Here is a 13455-nt window from a genome sequence, read left to right on the forward strand (position 1 = left end):
AAAGAGATAAATTTGCGAATTACCTCCTGACCTCCTCACTCTCGCTCATGTCTTTTAATAGGTCGGCCTGGTATGCCTGCAGGATGAACATAGTGTGCAGGCATGTCATGACCTGACCCGCCGCCGAATAAGCATTACCCACCGAAGTATTTCTGAGTGGCTTGGAGGGTAATGCCAGTGCTTTAAAGGATGATGCCGACTCGGGGGAGAGATGGCTCGCAAGCGTCTCTTCCGCCTCTGGCATCGCTGTCTAGCCCCATGGATGTTGTAATATGTAGATATTTGGGGACTAAACACAAATGAAACCGGTTTCTTCAACGACTTCGACACCTCAGTGTGGAGGTCGGGAAAAAATGGTAAGCACTGGCGTGGAGGCTGCATATGGTAAGGCAGAAAGCGTTCATCTAATTTACTTTCCTGCCTTGTCTCTTGCTTATCTGCAGGCCACTTGATGCTTAGTTTGGCAACAGCATGATCCCCACCTGAACACACTTCCTATACTGCTGTTCGCTCGCCATAATATAGTTATATAGGGTGAAAACTCCTGCCTGACAATTTCTAAAGACAGACATAAAACACCAGAGACAATGATTCACACACAGAGCGCTTGCTGAAGGCACAGAAGCTGGCGCTGTTATGATTCCGGTGTGCTTTATAGTTTATAGTTTCTGGGTGTGCTTTATAGTTTCCTGGTCGATGACGTCACCCGCCTATGACGTTCCGTCTCGCCATTGGACTGATTCCATACGTGCTTCATGACGCACTCACACAGGGGCGTTCCCACAGCGTTTCCACGCAGCTCAAGTTCCCTTGAAAGGGAATTTAAAATATAGACATTTTAAAATACACTACCAGTCGAATATTTGCAGTAATGAAGATTTTGTAATGCTTTAGTCTCTTCTGCTCACTAAAGCTGCTTTTATTTGATCACATAAGAGACTTGTTGCCTTAAATATGGATATGACTTTAATGCTAAGCTTTCTCTGGTAAATAAAATAGTATGATTTTAATAGCACGTGTTGTTCTTCTTCCTCAGGTCTTCCCTGCGGTTGTGCGGATCACTTTGTGCCAGTGTGTGCCGGGAACGGACGCACATATCCCAGTGCATGTGTGGCTCGCTGTGTCGGCTTCAGGGACAATCAGTTTGTGTTCGGCTCGTGCAGAAGCATCGACCCCTGCCTGCCCAACCCCTGCCAGAAGAACCAGAGGTGAGTGATGAAGTCCTTCACACTCGTCTGACCCGAGTGATTCTGTCTGAGACTGTTCTGCTGGAGCGAAGCTGAGAGTTCACAGCTCTGTCCTGACGGGATTAGTCCAGGATCTGGAGCTCAGACGCGTGTGTGTTCATCAGGAGTGTGTGTGTGACTCTTCCTCTGGAAACAGATTCCTCGTACATCCACTTGAACTGCTGGCCATCCGTTCACACACTCTGCTTTCTGAATCCATTAATATAGTCAATAAGCATTCTGTGATATGATAAAAGACACCAAAGTTTCATTAATAATAATAATGATGATGATAACTGATAATAGTAGTTTAATAAGTAGAAATAAAAAAGTTATTTGATAATTAATTTGTATTATTAAATAAAATAAAAAATAGCAATTAAATTGTAATTATAATTAATGAAAAAAAATATTTCTCCAACTTGCCACATGAATATAAATAAATTAATATAATAAAATTATGCAAAACGGCAGTTTATTTTTAATACATGTAAAAAAAAAAAGAATGCATTAATCAGTGTTTTAATAATAAAATTAAAAAAAATTCTAATGAATAACTGTAATAATAATTTATTTTGAATAAACTTTCCTCAATATGATAAAAGGCACAAATCTTTAATAAATAATAATAATTAATACTACAATTTAGTAATAAAAAAATAATATATGTAATAATTTATTAATCAAATAATTAGTAATAATAATACAATTACAATATTTGGAATCCTTATATAAGTTTAGTTAAGTTAAACAACATTATAAAAGACTCCTTAACAATCTTTAATAAATAATAATAATAGTAAAATGTAGTAATAAGAAATAAAAATAATTCAATAAAAAATCCGAGTTAATTGCAACTAACACTAAAACTTAAATAAAATAAACATGAACTGAAATAACATAAAAAATGTAGGAAAAATTTCTTATTTTCATTTAGTTTATCTTAATTAAAGTAAATGTATTAAAACTATAACTGAAACTGGTTAATAAAACTGAAAAAAATTATTAAAAAAACTATATAGACATATTTTTAAAAAATAAAAAATGACTGAACAGAACATATAAAAATAGAAAACAATTCAAACTATTAATAAACTCTCAATAACCCTAAAATAACACTGTATCAAACATAACATGGTATTAATTACTTCAATTGAAATAATTGTTGTGAAAGATTAATAAAAGTAATACCGCTGACGTCGGCCGCTGGTTCTCAGACTGAATCTGGACACACACAATCTGTGTTTGGTCTCTTCAGTGTGTGTGTGTTTGTAAGCCTTCGTTTGCTGAAGACTTTCATGCGGTCACGATCTCCAGCGTCAGGTTAAACGAGTCTCTGTTTGAGGATCTTTCCACATCTGTCTTATGTAACACAGCAATGCATGTTGCGTAAGCTCTGCTTGGCCCGCTTTTCAAAGGCAATGTTTGTTCCTCTGTAAACAAGATGATAAAATGTGGAAGCTTTGATGTTAAACATCTGAGCGAGGACCAGAGCATCCACTGTGACCTCTCGACCTCTGCACGCTGGATTCAAGAAACTAAATCACTTCAAATAACTGTCAGTTCAGTGTCACATGATCACAGCTGACAGGGAACCTTCTGGCAAGTTATGAACAAACGTTCTTCTAGTAACATTAATAAAACATTAGCACAAAAACATTAGTTAAACATTGTTCATGAAATGTTTTAGTTGGACGTTCGTCTAACGTTTGGAAATGTTACTCCTTGTTTCAGAACAATCAGAGAGCATTTAAAAGTAACATTCCTAAAATGATCAAAGAATGGAACGTTTGCATAACCAAGAAAAAACATTTATAGAACATTCAGAGAACGTTTTTGTACCATAATGGGAACTTTAACAGTAACACTTTACAATAAGCTTCATTAGTTAACATTAGTTAATGTATTTACTAACATCAACTTACAATGAGCAATACATTTGTTAGAGTATTTATTAATCTTTGTTGATGTTAGTTAATAAAAATCCAGCTGTTCATTGTTTGTTCATGTTAGTTCACAGTGCATTAACTAATGTTAACAAATACAACCTTTGATTTTAATAATGTATTAGTAAATGTTGAAATTAATTTTAACTAAGATTAATAAATGCTTTAGTAGTATTGTTCATTCTTAGTTCATGTTAACTAATGAACCTTATTGTGAAGTGTTACATTTTAACACATCATTCTTAGAACATATGTTTGTTAGCTGTGATAATAAAGGAGTAATTTGTGACTGAAGTGTGAAACTGAACTGGAGAATAATGTCACAAGTCGATGATGAACATCAGACGTCAGGTTTAGACAGGTGTGTGTGTTGGTCCACAGGTGTATCCCCAGAAGCAGGTTTAGACAGGTGTGTGTGTTCGTCCACAGGTGTATCCCCAGACGTCAGGTTTAGACAGGTGTGTGTGTTCGTCCACAGGTGTATCCCCAGAAGCAGGTTTAGACAGGTGTGTGTGTTCGTCCACAGGTGTATCCCCAGACGTCAGGTTTAGACAGGTGTGTGTGTTGGTCAACAGGTGTATCCCCAGAAGCAGGTTTAGACAGGTGTGTGTGTTGGTCCACAGGTGTATCCCCAGACGTCAGGTTTAGACAGGTGTGTGTGTTGGTCCACAGGTGTATCCCCAGACGTCAGGTTTAGACAGGTGTGTGTGTTGGTCCACAGGTGTATCCCCAGAAGCAGGTTTAGACAGGTGTGTGTGTTGGTCCACAGGTGTATCCCCAGACGTCAGGTTTAGACAGGTGTGTGTGTTCGTCCACAGGTGTATCCCCAGAAGCAGGTTTAGACAGATGTGTGTGTTCGTCCACAGGTGTATCCCCAGAAGCAGGTTTAGACAGGTGTGTGTGTTGGTCCACAGGTGTATCCCCAGACGTCAGGTTTAGACAGTTGTGTGTGTTCATCCACAGGTGTATCCCCAGACGTCAGGTTTAGACAGGTGTGTGTGTTCATCCACAGGTGTATCCCCAGAAGCAGGTTTAGACAGATGTGTGTGTTCGTCCACAGGTGTATCCCCAGAAGCAGGTTTAGACAGGTGTGTGTGTTGGTCCACAGGTGTATCCCCAGACGTCAGGTTTAGACAGGTGTGTGTGTTGGTCCACAGGTGTATCCCCAGACGTCAGGTTTAGACAAGTGTGTGTGTTCGTTCACAGGTGTATGCCCAGAAGCAGGTTTAGACAGCTGTGTGTGTTCGTTCACAGGTGTATCCCCAGAAGCAGGTTTAGACAGGTGTGTGTGTTCGTCCACAGGTGTATCCCCAGACGTCAGGTTTAGACAAGTGTGTGTGTTCGTCCACAGGTGTATCCCCAGAAGCAGGTTTAGACAGGTGTGTGTGTGTTCGTTCACAGGTGTATCCCCAGAAGCAGGTTTAGACAGCTGTGTGTGTTGTTACACAGGTGTATCCCCAGACGTCAGGTTTAGACAGGTGTGTGTGTGTTCGTCCACAGGTGTATCCCCAGAAGCAGGTTTAGACAGGTGTGTGTGTTCGTCCACAGGTGTATCCCCAGACGTCAGGTTTAGACAGGTGTGTGTGTTGGTCCACAGGTGTATCCCCAGAAGCAGGTTTAGACAGGTGTGTGTGTTGGTCCACAGGTGTATCCCCAGACGTCAGGTTTAGACAGATGTGTGTGTTCGTCCACAGGTGTATCCCCAGAAGCAGGTTTAGACAGGTGTGTGTGTTGGTCCACAGGTGTATCCCCAGAAGCAGGTTTAGACAGGTGTGTGTGTTGGTCCACAGGTGTATCCCCAGACGTCAGGTTTAGACAGATGTGTGTGTTCGTCCACAGGTGTATCCCCAGAAGCAGGTTTAGACAGGTGTGTGTGTTCGTCCACAGGTGTATCCCCAGAAGCAGGTTTAGACAGGTGTGTGTGTGTTCGTCCACAGGTGTATCCCCAGAAGCAGGTTTAGACAGGTGTGTGTGTTTGTCCACAGGTGTATCCCCAGACGTCAGGTTTAGACAGGTGTGTGTGTTCGTCCACAGGTGTATCCCCAGACGTCAGGTTTAGACAGATGTGTGTGTTCGTCCACAGGTGTATCCCCAGAAGAAGGTTTAGACAGATGTGTGTGTTCGTCCACAGGTGTATCCCCAGAAGCAGGTTTAGACAGATGTGTGTGTTCGTCCACAGGTGTATCCCCAGAAGCAGGTTTAGACAGATGTGTGTGTTCGTCCACAGGTGTATCCCCAGACGTCAGGTTTAGACAGGTGTGTGTGTTCGTCCACAGGTGTATCCCCAGACGTCAGGTTTAGACAAGTGTGTGTTCGTCCACAGGTGTATCCCCAGACGTCAGGTTTAGACAGATGTGTGTGTTCGTCCACAGGTGTATCCCCAGAAGCAGGTTTAGACAGGTGTTTGTGTTCGTCCACAGGTGTATCCCCAGAAGCAGGTTTAGACAGGTGTGTGTGTTGGTCCACAGGTGTATCCCCAGAAGCAGGTTTAGACAGGTGTGTGTGTTGGTCCACAGGTGTATCCCCAGACGTCAGGTTTAGACAGATGTGTGTGTTCGTCCACAGGTGTATCCCCAGACGTCAGGTTTAGACAGGTGTGTGTGTTCGTCCACAGGTGTATCCCCAGAAGCAGGTTTAGACAGGTGTGTGTTCGTCCACAGGTGTATCCCCAGAAGCAGGTTTAGACAGGTGTGTGTGTTGGTCAACAGGTGTATCCCCAGAAGCAGGTTTAGACAGGTGTGTGTGTTGGTCAACAGGTGTATCCCCAGAAGCAGGTTTAGACAGGTGTGTGTTCGTCCACAGGTGTATCCCCAGAAGCAGGTTTAGACAGGTGTGTGTTCGTCCACAGGTGTATCCCCAGAAGCAGGTTTAGACAGGTGTGTGTGTTGGTCAACAGGTGTATCCCCAGAAGCAGGTTTAGACAGGTGTGTGTGTTGGTCAACAGGTGTATCCCCAGAAGCAGGTTTAGACAGGTGTGTGTTCGTCCACAGGTGTATCCCCAGAAGCAGGTTTAGACAGGTGTGTGTGTTGGTCCACAGGTGTATCCCCAGACGTCAGGTTTAGACAGGTGTGTGTGTTGGTCCACAGGTGTATCCCCAGACGTCAGGTTTAGACAGGTGTGTGTGTTCGTCCACAGGTGTATCCCCAGACGTCAGGTTTAGACAAGTGTGTGTGTTCGTCCACAGGTGTATCTCCAGACGTCAAGTTTAGACAGGTGTGTGTTCGTCCACAGGTGTATCCCCAGAAGCAGGTTTAGACAGGTGTGTGTGTTCGTCCACAGGTGTATCCCCAGAAGCAGGTTTAGACAGGAGTGTGTGTTCGTCCACAGTTGTATCCCCAGACGTCAGGTTTAGACAAGTGTGTGTGTTCGTCCACAGGTGTATCCCCAGACGTCAGGTGTGTTTGACGGACCTGTCGGACTATCCCTGCCCGCAGCACGAGTGTGTGACCCGACCGACCGGCTGTGACCAGAACCAGCTCGACCCGGTGTGTGACACAGACAACATGGAGCACGCCAACCTGTGCCTGCTGAACCTGCGGGGCAAGAGCCTGGCGTACACTGGACACTGCCAGGCGAGTCACGAACACCGATACACTGATCACACACATCTCTGATGATCAGCTGATCACACACACACACACACACATCTCTGATGATCAGCTGATCACACACACACATCTCTGATGATCAGCTGATCACACTCAGTCCAGTCCTTCTGTGTCTGACTGATAGTGAACGTCTGTTAGTGTAACTGTACAAGCGTCCTTCAGCTCGAGCTCCACGAGTCTTTCTGCTGTCAAATCTGACATGATTTTATCAAGGAAACGTGAGAATAACTTTGATATTGTTAGTAATATTTCAGCTGGACTGAAGCAGCTTTACTTGATTATCCAGACATCATTTATTAGAAAAATCACGAGTATCAAATATGATCATCAGGCTTTTGATGAAGGTTTATTAGTTCATCTCTCGATCATCATTGTAATGCATTGCATTTTATGTTTTAAACTACAGAGCTTTGATCATAAACTCTGCATTAAATATGTGAAATGTTTTGTGAATGTGATGCGATGTGAATGTGATGCCGGTGAAGGTTTGTATGATGTGTGTGTGTGTGTGTGTGTGTTGCAGGAGTCCTGCCGGAGGCCCAGAGAGGTGTGTCTTGTGTGTAATGTGTGTGTGTGTGTGTGTGTTGCAGGAGTCCTGCCGGAGGCCCAGAGAGGTGTGTTGTATGTGTGTGTGTGTGTGTGTGTGTTGCAGGAGTCCTGCTGGAGGCCCAGAGAGGTGTGTGTGTGTGTGTGTTGCAGGAGTCCTGCCGGAGGCCCAGAGAGGTGTGTGTTGTGTGTAATGTGTGTGTGTGTGTGTGTGTGTGTGTTGCAGGAGTCCTGCCGGAGGCCCAGAGAGGTGTGTGTTGTGTGTAACGTGTGTGTGTGTTGCAGGAGTCCTGCCGGAGGCCCAGAGAGGTGTGTAACGTGTGTAACGTGTGTGTGTGCGTGTGTGTTGCAGGAGTCCTGCCGGAGGCCCAGAGAGGTATGTGGCCACAGTGGCGAGAGCTTCAGTACGGTGTGTGAGGCGTTCTCGGCCCGCGTGGCTGTGGACTATCAGGGCCGGTGTCACGCGGTCGGGGTCGTGTCGGGGGTGCCGTCGGACTCGGGCTGTAACGCGGTGCCGTGTGCTCCTCTCTCCACCGGCCGGTGCCGGCCCGTCACTCCACCGGGTCAGTGCCGCCGCACGCTCAAGACAAACACTCATTTCATTTACATTAGAGTTACAGACTTATTTAATCTCTCTGAACGGTTTGCAGGCGCCTGCTGTCCGGTGTGTGCAGGAATGCTGCAGATCCTCTGGAACAAACAGCAGATGAACATCTTTGCCAAGGTAAATGTGTCACTCCGTCTTCTCCAGTGTTTACAGGGATTTGAGTTGCAATGGCATCAGTCAGTCAGCAGGGGGCAGTGTTGATCATTACTGACATCAGTCAGTCAGCAGAGGGCAGTGTTGATCATTGCTGACATCAGTCAGCAGGGGGCAGTGTTGATCATTACTGACATCAGTCAGTCAGCAGGGGGCAGTGTTGATCATTACTGATATCAGTCAGTCAGCAGGGGGCAGTGTTGATCATTACTGACATCAGTCAGTCAGCAGGGGGCAGTGTTGATCATTACTGACATCAGTCAGCAGGGGGCAGTGTTGATCATTACTGACATCAGTCAGCAGGGGGCAGTGTTGATCATTACTGACATCAGTCAGTCAGCAGGGGGCAGTGTTGATCATTACTGGCATCAGTCAGCAGAGGGCAGTGTTGATCATTACTGATATCAGTCAGTCAGCAGGGGGCAGTGTTGATCATTACTGACATCAGTCAGTCAGCAGGGGGCAGTGTTGATCATTACTGAAATCAGTCAGTCAGCAGGGGGCAGTGTTGATCATTACTGAAATCAGTCAGTCAGCAGGGGGCAGTGTTGATCATTACTGATATCAGTCAGCAGAGGGCAGTGTTGATCATTACTGATATCAGTCAGTCAGCAGGGGGCAGTGTTGATCATTACTGACATCAGTCAGCTGAGGGCAGTGTTGATCATTACTGAAATCAGTCAGTCAGCAGGGGGCAGTGTTGATCATTACTGATATCAGTCAGCAGAGGGCAGTGTTGATCATTACTGATATCAGTCAGTCAGCAGGGGGCAGTGTTGATCATTACTGGCATCAGTCAGCAGAGGGCAGTGTTGATCATTACTGATATCAGTCAGCAGGGGGCAGTGTTGATCATTACTGACATCAGTCAGTCAGCAGGGGGCAGTGTTGATCATTACTGAAATCAGTCAGTCAGCAGGGGGCAGTGTTGATCATTACTGGCATCAGTCAGCAGAGGGCAGTGTTGATCATTACTGATATCAGTCAGCAGGGGGCAGTGTTGATCATTACTGACATCAGTCAGTCAGCAGGGGGCAGTGTTGATCATTACTGAAATCAGTCAGTCAGCAGGGGGCAGTGTTGATCATTACTGACATCAGTCAGCAGAGGGCAGTGTTGATCATTACTGGCATCAGTCAGTCAGCAGAGGGCAGTGTTGATCATTACTGATATCAGTCAGTCAGCAGGGGGCAGTGTTGATCATTACTGGCATCAGTCAGTCAGCAGGGGGCAGTGTTGATCATTACTGACATCAGTCAGCAGGGGGCAGTGTTGATCATTACTGACATCAGTCAGTCAGCAGGGGGCAGTGTTGATCATTAATGACATCAGGCAGTCAGCAGGGGGCAGTGTTGATCATTACTGACATCAGTCAGTCAGCAGGGGGCAGTGTTGATCATTACTGGCATCAGTCAGCAGGGGGCAGTGTTGATCATTACTGGCATCAGTCAGCAGAGGGCAGTGTTGATCATTACTGATATCAGTCAGTCAGCAGGGGGCAGTGTTGATCATTACTGACATCAGTCAGTCAGCAGGGGGCAGTGTTGATCATTACTGAAATCAGTCAGTCAGCAGGGGGCAGTGTTGATCATTACTGAAATCAGTCAGTCAGCAGGGGGCAGTGTTGATCATTACTGACATCAGTCAGCAGAGGGCAGTGTTGATCATTACTGATATCAGTCAGTCAGCAGGGGGCAGTGTTGATCATTACTGAAATCAGTCAGTCAGCAGGGGGCAGTGTTGATCATTACTGATATCAGTCAGCAGAGGGCAGTGTTGATCATTACTGATATCAGTCAGTCAGCAGGAGGCAGTGTTGATCATTACTGATATCAGTCAGCAGAGGGCAGTGTTGATCATTACTGATATCAGTCAGTCAGCAGGGGGCAGTGTTGATCATTACTGGCATCAGTCAGCAGAGGGCAGTGTTGATCATTACTAATATCAGTCAGCAGGGGGCAGTGTTGATCATTACTGACATCAGTCAGTCAGCAGGGGGCAGTGTTGATCATTACTGAAATCAGTCAGTCAGCAGGGGGCAGTGTTGATCATTACTGACATCAGTCAGTCAGCAGGGGGCAGTGTTGATCATTACTGAAATCAGTCAGTCAGCAGGAAGCAGTGTTGATCATTACTGGCATCAGTCAGCAGAGGGCAGTGTTGATCATTACTGATATCAGTCAGCAGGGGGCAGTGTTGATCATTACTGACATCAGTCAGTCAGCAGGGGGCAGTGTTGATCATTACTGAAATCAGTCAGTCAGCAGGGGGCAGTGTTGATCATTACTGACATCAGTCAGCAGGGGGCAGTGTTGATCATTACTGGCATCAGTCAGTCAGCAGAGGGCAGTGTTGATCATTACTGATATCAGTCAGTCAGCAGGGGGCAGTGTTGATCATTACTGGCATCAGTCAGTCAGCAGGGGGCAGTGTTGATCATTACTGGCATCAGTCAGTCAGCAGGGGGCAGTGTTGATCATTACTGATATCAGTCAGCAGGGGGCAGTGTTGATCATTACTGGCATCAGTCAGTCAGCAGGGGGCAGTGTTGATCATTACTGGCATCAGTCAGTCAGCAGGGGGCAGTGTTGATCATTACTGATATCAGTCAGCAGAGGGCAGTGTTGATCATTACTGATATCAGTCAGCAGAGGGCAGTGTTGATCATTACTCATATCAGTCAGTCAGCAGGGGGCAGTGTTGATCATTACTGGCATCAGTCAGTCAGCAGGGGGCAGTGTTGATCATTACTGATATCAGTCAGTCAGCAGGGGGCAGTGTTGATCATTACTGAAATCAGTCAGTCAGCAGGGGGCAGTGTTGATCATTACTGGCATCAGTCAGTCAGCAGAGGGCAGTGTTGATCATTACTGATATCAGTCAGCAGAGGGCAGTGTTGATCATTACTGATATCAGTCAGCAGGGGGCAGTGTTGATCATTACTGAAATCAGTCAGCAGGGGGCAGTGTTGATCATTACTGAAATCAGTCAGTCAGCAGGGGGCAGTGTTGATCATTACTGACATCAGTCAGCAGGGGGCAGTGTTGATCATTACTGACATCAGTCAGTCAGCAGGGGGAAGTGTTGATCATTACTGGCATCAGTCAGCAGGGGGCAGTGTTGATCATTACTGAAATCAGTCAGTCAGCAGGGGGCAGTGTTGATCATTACTGACATCAGTCAGTCAGCAGGGGGCAGTGTTGATAATTACTGACATCAGTCAGTCAGCAGGGGGCAGTGTTGATCATTACTGACATCAGTCAGTCAGCAGAGGGAAGTGTTGATCATTACTGACATCAGTCAGTCAGCAGAGGGCAGTGTTGATCATTAATGATATCAGTCAGCAGGGGGCAGTGTTGATCATTACTGGCATCAGTCAGTCAGCAGAGGGCAGTGTTGATCATTACTGGCATCAGTCAGCGGGGGCAGTGTTGATCATTACTGACATCAGTCAGCAGAGGGCAGTGTTGATCATTACTGGCATCAGTCAGCGGGGGCAGTGTTGATCATTACTGACATCAGTCAGCAGAGGGCAGTGTTGATCATTACTGGCATCAGTCAGCAGGGGGCAGTGTTGATCATTACTGGCATCAGTCAGCAGGGGGCAGTGTTGATCATTACTGACATCAGTCAGCAGGGGGCAGTGTTGATCATTACTGGCATCAGTCAGCAGGGGGCAGTGTTGATCATTACTGGCATCAGTCAGCAGGGGGCAGTGTTGATCATTACTGGCATCAGTCAGCAGGGGGAAGTGTTGATCATTACTGACATCAGTCAGCAGGGGGCAGTGTTGATCATTACTGGCATCAGTCAGCAGGGGGCAGTGTTGATCATTACTGGCATCAGTCAGCAGGGGGCAGTGTTGATCATTACTGACATCAGTCAGCAGGGGGCAGTGTTGATCATTACTGGCATCAGTCAGCAGGGGGCAGGCAGGGGGCAGTGTTGATCATTACTGGCATCAGTCAGCAGGGGGCAGTGTTGATCATTACTGGCATCAGTCAGCAGGGGGAAGTGTTGATCATTACTGACATCAGTCAGCAGGGGGCAGTGTTGATCATTACTGGCATCAGTCAGCAGAGGGCAGTGTTGATCATTACTGACATCAGTCAGCGGGGGCAGTGTTGATCATTACTGGCATCAGTCAGCAGGGGGAAGTGTTGATCATTACTGACATCAGTCAGCAGGGGGCAGTGTTGATCATTACTGGCATCAGTCAGCAGAGGGCAGTGTTGATCATTACTGGCATCAGTCAGCGGGGGCAGTGTTGATCATTACTGACATCAGTCAGCAGAGGGCAGTGTTGATCATTACTGGCATCAGTCAGCAGGGGGCAGTGTTGATCATTACTGGCATCAGTCAGCAGGGGGCAGTGTTGATCATTACTGACATCAGTCAGCAGGGGGCAGTGTTGATCATTACTGGCATCAGTCAGCAGGGGGCAGTGTTGATCATTACTGGCATCAGTCAGCAGGGGGCAGTGTTGATCATTACTGACATCAGTCAGCAGGGGGCAGTGTTGATCATTACTGGCATCAGTCAGCAGGGGGCAGTGTTTATCATTACTGGCATCAGTCAGCAGGGGGAAGTGTTGATCATTACTGGCATCAGTCAGCAGGGGGCAGTGTTGATCATTACTGGAGGGTGAACTGCACCACACATGAACAGCATGCTCTACATCACACACTCTGAGGATATTTCTGCTCTGTAAGCTTTGGGTTATATTTGCGTTTATTAACTTTTATCATTGAATGTTGACATTCGGGTTCTGGCCTCCCTCCGAAAACCATATTATCTTACGTTATCAATAGGAAAACGTAAGACGTTATCCTGACATTAAAACACCAACCAACCACTGCTTTGATCAACAATTTTTTTTTATTTTATCTAATGTTACAGATTTTGCCTTTCATTAATGGCTAATAACGTCTGTCAGTGTTGTACTGATTAATTCAATATTGCAATCATCACTATTACTCACACTAGGGATAGTGATGTGAACAAATGAGTGATGCTTTAAATGATGCGGCCTGTTGAGGTAATGTGTATATGTGCTAAGAGATAAACGACTATGTGTGTGTGTGTGTGTTTCAGTTGAACCGCAATCAGCCGGTGACGCTTCACGACATCCTGAAGATCCTGCGGCTGCACATCTCTGTTCCTCAGTGCGATATCTTCGGCTATCTGAGCATCGACTCCGAGATCATCGTCCTCATCGTGCCTGTGGACCAGCAGCCGACGCCACTGCAGGTGTGTGTGTGTGTGTGTGTGTGTGTGACGACCACAACCGATCACAACCGACCACACAAACGACCACAACTGAATGAGTTATTAAAATAATAAAAAACAAAATGCTCGTGTGAATTTA

At 45.9% G+C, this 13455-nt stretch overlaps 1 protein-coding gene across 1 annotated transcript in view; it reads left to right on the forward strand.

Annotated features, from left to right (window-relative positions):
- The window catches only part of reck (reversion-inducing-cysteine-rich protein with kazal motifs), a 69805-nt gene that overhangs the window by 54119 nt on the left and 2231 nt on the right, over positions 1-13455 (forward strand). The window contains exons 16-20 of the mRNA XM_084103050.1: positions 1037-1208; positions 6550-6745; positions 7680-7890; positions 7978-8051; positions 13182-13337. Of these exons, the coding sequence (XP_083959176.1) occupies positions 1037-1208; positions 6550-6745; positions 7680-7890; positions 7978-8051; positions 13182-13337 (809 nt within the window). The remainder of the gene's footprint in view (positions 1-1036; positions 1209-6549; positions 6746-7679; positions 7891-7977; positions 8052-13181; positions 13338-13455) is intronic.

The sequence above is a fragment of the Abramis brama genome, assembly GCF_963993115.1.
Source record: "Abramis brama genome assembly, chromosome: 24".
In the NCBI taxonomy this organism is placed as follows: domain Eukaryota; kingdom Metazoa; phylum Chordata; class Actinopteri; order Cypriniformes; family Leuciscidae; genus Abramis; species Abramis brama.